Source organism: Pistacia vera, unplaced genomic scaffold (assembly GCF_008641045.1).
Source record: "Pistacia vera cultivar Batoury unplaced genomic scaffold, PisVer_v2 Contig1013, whole genome shotgun sequence".
Taxonomy (NCBI): Eukaryota; Viridiplantae; Streptophyta; class Magnoliopsida; order Sapindales; family Anacardiaceae; genus Pistacia; species Pistacia vera.
This window is the reverse complement of record NW_022195043.1, coordinates 129,363-138,535: the sequence shown is the minus strand read 5'-3', so window position 1 is coordinate 138,535 and position 9,173 is coordinate 129,363. Positions and strand designations below refer to the sequence as shown.

At 35.0% G+C, this 9,173-nt stretch overlaps 1 protein-coding gene across 1 annotated transcript; it reads left to right on the top strand.

Annotated features, from left to right (window-relative positions):
* Positions 1-1,061: 1,061 nt before the first annotated feature.
* On the top strand, positions 1,062-7,971 carry LOC116115234 (polyadenylate-binding protein-interacting protein 11-like). The gene is given in 10 exon segments (XM_031401422.1): positions 1,062-1,086; positions 1,089-1,136; positions 1,245-1,291; positions 1,385-1,457; positions 1,538-1,650; positions 2,216-2,275; positions 2,359-2,406; positions 2,487-2,555; positions 7,431-7,492; positions 7,577-7,971. Coding segments are annotated over 10 exon segments (603 nt in total). The 3' UTR covers positions 7,635-7,971.
* The last annotated feature ends 1,202 nt before the right edge of the window (positions 7,972-9,173 follow it).

The window sequence follows — 9,173 nt, the reverse complement described above, 5'->3', positions numbered from 1 at the left end:
AAAATTCATATGAAGTTTTTATATGTAACATTATTGTTAAAAATTAGGTAAAAATCGGACGCTTTTGAATCTAAATAAGTAAATAACTAAGAAGTTTAATTTTAAATGTGAATGTCTTAAATTGGATTTTTAAATTATATCATATGATGGCATCATCAAATTTCGGGAGGTTGTGAAGAAGGTCCAAAAAGGCAGTGCTGCCACTAACGGACGATCCCGAAACACAAAAACAAAACAAACAAACACACCCCTCGCTCTACTCTTTTATCATCTTTTTTATTTATTTATTTATACGCAAATAAAATATAAATTAAAAGGAAGAAGGGAAAAAAAAAAACCTGTATTCTGTTTCACCCAAACCCATTTTATTTTGCAGAGCAGAGTGAGCTGGCTTTTGGTTTTCTTCTTTCTCTTTTCTTCTTATCCTATGGAAACCTTTTAGATAACTCAGGTTTGTTTAAATTTTCTTCCATTACTGTAAGTTTCTGTATATATAATATATATATATATATTTATTTTCTCAAAACTTAGATTTTAATTTGATTTAATTTATTTCTTTTTTTCAATACAGATCGTCATTATATCATCATCAGATCCTTCTTTTCAAAATCAATTTTTGATTACAAAATTATTTGATCATGGCGGTGGCTGAGAATGCTGGGGCTAAAATTGGTTCATCCAGTCAAAATTTGGGTGAAACTGTGGTTTCATCTGATTCAAAACCCAAAGAATCCAAAAACGACGGCGATTCGAAGTACGGTGAAACTCTCAAGGATGAAATGAGAGATTTGGTGGAGATGTTGTCAAAGTTGAATCCTATGGCTCAGGAATTTGTGCCTCCTTCTCTTAACTACAATCTTAATCATGTCTTTCTGGGTGGTAATGGCTTTGGATATACTAACAATTTTGTTATGCAAACTAATTCTCCGAATGCCACTGGACAGACTACTAGAAGGGTATGTTTCTCTTCAAAACAACTCATTGTTTATTTAGTTTTATTTTTCATCTGATTATGTGGTTTGGTTTCAGAAAGAAATGGTTATAGTCAAGGGAGAAGAAGGATGAATAGTAGAACAAGCAATGCGCAGCAGATGAGGTAATTAGGAGGACTGTGTATGTATCTGATATTGATCACAGGTAAACAACTTTAGATTTTTATCAAATTATGGCTTTATACTCTGAATTTTACATTGCTTTGAATAATAGGTTTTTTTTTTTTTTTTTTTTTTTCTGTTTTGTATGTTAGGTTACTGAAGAGCAGCTTGCAGTGCTCTTTCAAACTTGTGGACAGGTTTCATGTCTTTTATTTTGCTCTTATATTCTCTCTTTATTGTTTGATAACAGCAGCTTATGTTCCATTTGTTCCTGTCTTGTTGGGCCAAAGGTTGTTGATTGTCGTATATGTGGTGATCCTAACTCTGTTCTTCGTTTTGCCTTCATTGAGTTCACTGATGAAGGTATCATTGCAAGCTTCTGTTGTGTATATTGATAGATATGTATTCTCATACTCAAATGCCAACAAAATGCGTACTTGCAGAGGGTGCGAGGGTTGCGTTGAGTTTGGCTGGGACTATGCTTGGATACTATCCAGTTAGAGTGCTGCCTTCGAAAACTGCAATTGCACCTGTTAACCCAACATTTTTGCCAAGGGTGAGACCTACTGTTATGATTATCTAGCGCACTATGATGAACTTCTTAATTTGTATTTTGATGCAATTAAGCAGACCCATCTCGTAATTTGAGAAGACCATTAGATGTGAGTTTTGCTACCAATTGATCAAGCCCGTAGATTTGTTGAAATAAACTCTGTCATGTTAGTGTTATATTATGAAGATTACTTTAATATCTTAATTTTGCTCATTATCTTATTAATATTTTAAGTAGAGGTTTAGGTTTCTTGGTACTCTACCAGATTAGGAAGATTTAGTATCTTAAGTGATCATTTTCTTCTTCTCAAAGTTTTGGAAATTCTATTAAAGCTCTATACTGTGACAAGGAAAAATATGGAGAATGGATAAAATTGTGGAATATTTGAAAAAACTTTGTTCTCGTTCTCTTTTTTTCTTCTCCCTTATTGCCTTTTGTTCTCTATCCTACCTTGTTTATCAAAAGGTCTGCATCGTTTTTTAAGTCTTATAATTTTATGAGGTCAACTGGTTGTGCTGTTTAGAATTTTCTTCATTAATTGGCATGATATTGTTATTGTGGTTTTCAGTCTGCTGATGAACGTGAGATGTGCTCAAGAACTATATATTGTACCAATATCGACAAGAAGGTAAGCTCTATTGTTGCTGATTATTTTACTAGTTGATTAGGTGCACCGGCACATCTGGTGACTTGTTTGTTCAATTGATGTAGGTTACTCAAGCTGATCTCAAACTCTTTTTTGAATCAGTTTGTGGGGAGGTTTGTACTTGCTTCTTTAACAAACTTGTTAGTGTTGCTTTTCCTTAAACTAATTTCTTATGGGACATATTTCTTGGTAGGTTCAACGCTTGAGGCTACTTGGAGATTATCAGCATTCAACTCGTATTGCATTTGTTGAGTTCGCAATGGTAATAACTTTGAGCTGCTGTTCTCTGGATGCTAAAGTTTTTAAATTCTTGCATGCAAACATTTGTGGCATTACTGTTCATTGATCATCTTAGTATTACTATTAGTTTTATTTTCTCATAACATTCTAGGCAGGCACTCAACGTCACAACTGTATAGTAATTATTTTGTACTATAGAGGTGGATGCACTGTGTGGTGAGTGGCCTTCTAGGCTATGAGAACATGTGAAATTACAATTATTGGAGAAAATACTAATTTCATTTCTAAATGGCTGATGTCAGAGTTGTTACCGAGAGAGAGAGAGAGAGAGAGAGAGAGTGAGAGAGTGAGAGAGACATAGGAGGGGAAGGGGGAAAGAAGGGAAAATGCCTTCTTTTGTTGGGTATGTCAAACCTTATACAATTATGCAGAAGGAGGTTTAGCATCTGCTATAGAAGTGTTCCAAGGAAATGGGAATCCTATGGTGAAAGTGGTAGTAATCTGCCTTCAATTGTTGAGGTGGCACCAAATGATTCTGCTCTTAACAATAGTATTTGATAGAATAGCTATTGATTTTTTCTTTTTTCTTTTTCACTCTGTTTTAGGTATAGTGTGGATGGCTTTTGGTTTAGTTTTGAGTGACCTTGCCCTTAAATAAGTGATTTTGGGTTTGATTGTTATTGTACTTTTTCTTTCTTTCCCTTTTCCCTTTTTCTGTTAAGAACTGGTTCAATTATTAAGTTCTTGAGAATTATTCAAACTTTTTTCTAGGGTTAGATCATTTGTGATCATTGTTACTACAACAATTATCAGTCTTCTTTTCCCTTATATTACTGCTTTTCAATGGTTATTTATGAAAATATGCTTTTGGTTTTGTGTGGAGTGACTTTGCATTTAAATAAGTGGTTTCAGGTTTGATTATTATTATTATTATTATTATTATTTTAATTCTTTTGTTGTGAGAACTGGTTCAATTCTTATGTACTTCAAATTCTTCATACTTTTTCGGGGGCTAAATTACTTTTTCTGAAATGGTTACCACTACGATCTTTTTTTCCCCCTCAATATACTGGTTTTCAATGGTTATTTGTGGAAATATGCATTCATCGTTATTGTTTTGGTGGGTCCAACAATTGTTAGTGAGCCAAATATATGTTCTTTGACAGTCTCCCTCTCAGATCCTCATTTACTTGAATTTTATTTGTTTGGTGTCTTCATCATTTTTTTTTTCAACTCTCATCTCAGTTGAGTCTGTGGAAATTCTATGGAGATATTTTCATATGTGTGATGATTACTAATCAGGTTAGCAATTGAACTTTTGAGGTTTCTTGTTAAAAAAATTAAAATAAAAAAAATGAACTTCTTAGCTTGAAGTTTAGGGTAGGGAATCAATGCTTTTTGCTGGTGGGCAAAAGCCAGATTGTCAGTTTCAGAGCTAGACAAGGCATGTGAAGTTGTCAAATGCGTGACCTTTAAGGCTAGAAGACTAGGAACATGAAAGGTTAAGAAGTACAAAAGCTAGGAACTTGACTGAGATTGTAATAATCTTCCTGTTTGGCATTAGATGTTTTAATGTTAGCTCAATAGCTTTTATATTCTCAGAATTTTGTGAGATAGAATTCGCCTTGTGCATCACTGTTAGGATCCCACATTAGAAGGGAAAAGGGTGGACATGTGGGTTATAAAAGGCTTGGGCATCCTTCCTTGGCAAGCCGGTTTTCCAAGGAGAGTTCTACCCAAGCCCATGAAAGACCCATGGCCCAGCCCAATTGTTGAGTTGTTGGAGTGGGTTCGTATCAAATGGTATTAGAGTATGATCCTACGCCCATGTAGACGTCGCCTATGTGGCAGGCTGACCTTGGGCTTGGGTTGCTACCTCGAGAAAGGGCGTGGAGGCTCGAGGGAAAGGGAATCCGTGTAGTCACCCAAGGGGTAAAGAGGCCAACGGGGGTAAAGAGGCTGACGTGGACATCAGTTACTGAAGCGTGGCGGAATGTGAGGATCCCACATTGAAAGGGAAAAGGGTGGGCATGTGGGTTATAAAGGGCTTGGGCACCCTCCCTTAGCAAGCCGGTTTTCCAAGGAGAGTTCTACTCAAGCCCTTGAAAGACCCATGGCCCAGCCCAATTGTTGAGTTGTTGAAGTGGGTTCCTATCAATCACTTTGGGATTTACAATTTTTTTCCCTTTTCTTTTCAAAACTTTCAAATATAAACCAAACTTCCAAATTCTAGTGTTACCGGATCTGAACCCAAGACTTCTTCTGCAAGCCAAGAGATCCAACTGACTGAACTAACTAATACCTGCATAAGCTTTGATTACATAGGATTTCTATTTTATTGGTGATATTGTATAAGCAAATTTCTTTTCTGACCATGGTGAAATTGATGTACATTATGGGTCATAGACAAGTGTTTTTGGCTTGTCTTTGTACAGGGTGTATTCCCTCAGGATTTTGTCTTCACTGTGGTCTTTTGGTCCACATTAGCATCTTCGTCATTGAATCATTTTCGTTATGTTCATTTTGGGAAAAACAGTTTCAATCTTCTATGATGGTTGAGGGAAACTGCTTATTGCTTAAACTTAGTTTCAGGAGTTTGTTGTTGACTTGCTCTTTGTTATATCTGCTCTTAACTGCATAAATTGATTGCTGTTTGAATCTAGTACTTTGTAGTATGACGCTTTTGGGGGTTGGCACCTCCTCAGGTGTCTAGCTCTTTTGTTACTTCATTATGTCCCAAGGAACAAATTCAATTTGGTGTTGAGGAAGCTTGTTTCAGTTGGAGGATATGTAAACAGGGATTCAAACTTTTGATGCTTTTAAATTAAGCATTATAGTGATTCATTGACGTTCCCTGTGGTTAGATTAATTTATATACCTCTTACCATCTTTAACTCTTCCTGGGATTCTTGCTACCCTTGTTTACCACAAAGTTATTGCACCATTCTCTTTATGTCATTAGCTTTTGAATGCCAGAGCAAGTTGTGATAGGAGATGGCTGATTGACTGGATGTGGGGTTGCATCAATTTCATGAAGATGGAGAACGGTTCCAATTAAAGTGCCTGGCAACATTACAAATACATAGTGACACACTTTTAGCTTTCTATTTGAATATCAATGATCTACTTTTGCATGACTCATTCTCTTTTTCGGTCGCCTGCCCAGTATGTCACTGAATTAATGGTATTTCCTGTGAAAATGGTTATAGATGTGTTTGTTTGCTTGATGAACATAATTTCAATCCGTAGGTTGTAAATATTTGGACTCATGTACTAACTAGTTAAGTGCTTGTTCTATTAAAGCAATTGATCCGTGGGAGCAGTTGTGATCAGGACTCAGCAAGTGTAAGATGCTTATATGATATTTATTAGAGGCTGTTGAGTGTTCCACATTCTTGTATTGTGCTGCAAAAGTTACATTTGTCGATTTTCTGTCATGAGGCATATATAAAAGGATAACTTGTTGGATTTGGACCCAGTTGCTTACTAGTCTGGAACTTGTTCTCTAGATGCAATTTATTATTCAGAACAGTTATAGTCAGGACTCGGCAAATCTAAGATATTCAGTTTTCTCCGGATATTTATCTAAGGTTGTTGTAAGATTTGGGCCCAATTACTTACTGGTTAGGAACTTGTTCTGTAAAAGCAATTTATAATTTGGAACAGTTATAACCAGGACTCAGCAAGTGATACACAGTTTTCTTCTAATATTATCAAGTGCTGTTGTCTATTTTACCATTGTCTTCTTTAGTTGAGAACCTAGTATTTGTTGCACAAATTAGGTCCTGCACTATCTGTCATGAGGTATCTATGATAGGATAACTGTAGGTTTGAAAGTAGACCTACTTATAGATGCAGTGCACACACTAAAGAGATATATATAAAGAAAAACAAAAAGCATGTATAAAAGGATAACATATTTGGACTTTTGGGTGTGCACTTCTGTTGTCCAAAAAGAAACTTATTAGGAATATTATAAGTTATTGTGGTTGTTTTGCTTGGGTGAGTGCTACAATTTTGCTAGTATTGTGCAACATTGTAACTTGGAACACTCTAAGTAAAAGGGTCTTTGTTACTCTATATATTTTATATGCCCATAGTGGATGAATAGGACACATCATTATGAATTTTGACATCTATATATTTTATATGCCCATAGTGGATGAATAGGACACATCATTATGAATTTTGACATTTTTCTCTACTTCTAGTTTTAGAACAGACTTGCGTGTTGCGTAGTTTCCTTCACTTTCTATTACATTCTTTGTGCCTATCATAGTTGCAAACTAAGAAAATCAAAAGAGGATATTAGATTCTTGATATCCGCTTTTTCTATATTCTTTTTCCCTGTATTTTTTTCCCCCTAAATTACTTGATTTTCCCTTCATGTAAATCTATTTCTCCTCCTTTTTCCTCATTTTGTGTTTTAGAGGATTGTACTTTGCTAGGGTGGCTCCTGATTTTGTTTACTAATTACCACCAACAGATAGCATCCTGTTTGAAGCAATTGTACTTTTATAATTTTGAATATTCTTAACTCTAAGACCAATGACTTGAGCCCTGGACATGACTTTTCCTGGCTTCCTCCCAGTAGTATATGTGAGGTTGATTTTAGTTTTACTGAAATGGGTTCCTGCTTTTCGTGGCCTTGTTATGATTGGGAATTCCTAAGAATGATATAAACCGGAGACGGATTACTAAGCAAAAAGTAACTTTTAATATTATCAATTCAATAAATCTCTAAATTCTTAGATAATGATAAATGAATGTTAAGAATTTGTACCACATTACAATATCTGTGCTTGAACTTGTCTTATTTTCTTGGCATGATCTGCGTACTGAGCTGTTCAGTGCTACAACTAAAAATGATTTCCGTATTTTAATTTTGGCCTTGCAGGCTGAAAGTGCAATAGCTGCTCTTAGCTGTAGTGGTGCTGTTCTGAGATCACTGCCAATAAGGTTGTTTTGGCTGAATTTTTTTTTTCTTGCCCATAAGTTTTATTATTAAGTTTCTTTAAGGATTATTGTATTTTCTATATGCAGGGTAAGCCCCTCCAAGACTCCGGTTCGGCCACGTGCTCCTCGTTCACCCTTGCACTGAATGATCCTGATTGTTCCTTGGACTGGTCAACTGCTGATAATATATCTACATACATATACATAGATACAGAAAATATCTTTTGAGGTACTTGTGGCGTTTATGTTATCTTTTAATCTTATGCATCTCGGCCCGGTATCTTTGTTACCTGTAAGGGGTTAATTATGACTTATTTCTTGAACATGTAGAGTTGGGTCATTAATGGGATTTTGAGGATATGAATTACGAAATCTATGTTTCACATCATGATGAACCTTGTAGGGGTGGTCCGTAAAAACTAATGTCAGAAATATCTAACTGAAGATTCTATGAAGATAATTTCTGAGTCTGTTGTGATTAATGATGTTTATTTAAATTGTCTGCAAAGTTGGATGTTGTGTTTGCTATTTTCTTATTATTTAGTGCATAACACTTGCTATTTGACTCTTGGATGTTCATGTTTACCATTTAGAATTATCAGTTTTATGGGTTAGATAACTTGGCTCAGGAGTTCATTTGATCCTAATCTTCTCTTCTGCTCTAACCCAATGTGTATTAGTAATTGTAGTAAGCAGGGCTTTTGTTATTTCAAAATTGTGCTGTAACGTGTATTCCCCCTTGTTCCAGTCATGGAACAGATGAAATAAATCAAAAATTGGATTTTGTCAATAACATGCTTATTGGATTAGTTCTTAACCCACTTAGTTCCAGGGCATAGAAAACCCGAGTTGTGCTAAAGTTGCGCAATTGTCTTCTAAACTTGAAGATTATTGGCTTGAGCAGGCAGTTGCTAGTTGCTATTGCTACTGAATTTATAAGTCCCATCCTAGGATTTGACTTGGAAAAAAGCATTGATCAATGATGAGAGAATGTGATTGAAGGGTTTGGTAACTCCCTCTAATTTATATCTTCTTATGAAATCAAATTGATGACCACTCACCTTGGTGAGATGATCATATTGAGTCATGATGAAAACTTTCTCACGTCTTCTTAAGAAAGCTGCATTCTTGGAAGAACATCATTAGAACCAATTGCAGATATGGTTAAACATTTTTCTTATTATTTCCCCTTCCTGGCTTGGATTAGAACGAAAGATATTGCCTTATATAGTCATCTTTAATATTTTAATTCCCAAAATGTTAAGGTTTTTAGTTAAAAGACATATTTAACCATAAAATCACATGACTTGAATGTCCTAAATGAAACAAGGACAAAAATAGTCAGAATCTAGCAGATTTATCATGTTTTAATTAAATTGTTAAATGCTAGACTATCAAGTTTTGTATAGTCTTAGTATAGTTTAGCATTATATATTAGACATATCATTTGTTGTTTTATTAATGATATGATGGAATTTTATGGCTAAACTGTCTTTTAAGTAGAACCAGTATATTTTGGGGAATTGAAATTATTGAGGAGAGTTAATTATTTATTCCCTGAAAGCTTGAAAGTTTCATAAACTCCTTAACTTTTCCTATTGAGTAGCCATTCTTTGAAGGACTCAAGATTTAAGGATTTTGCTACGCAAAGGTTGCATCATTTGTCGTTACCAAGAAATGTTGT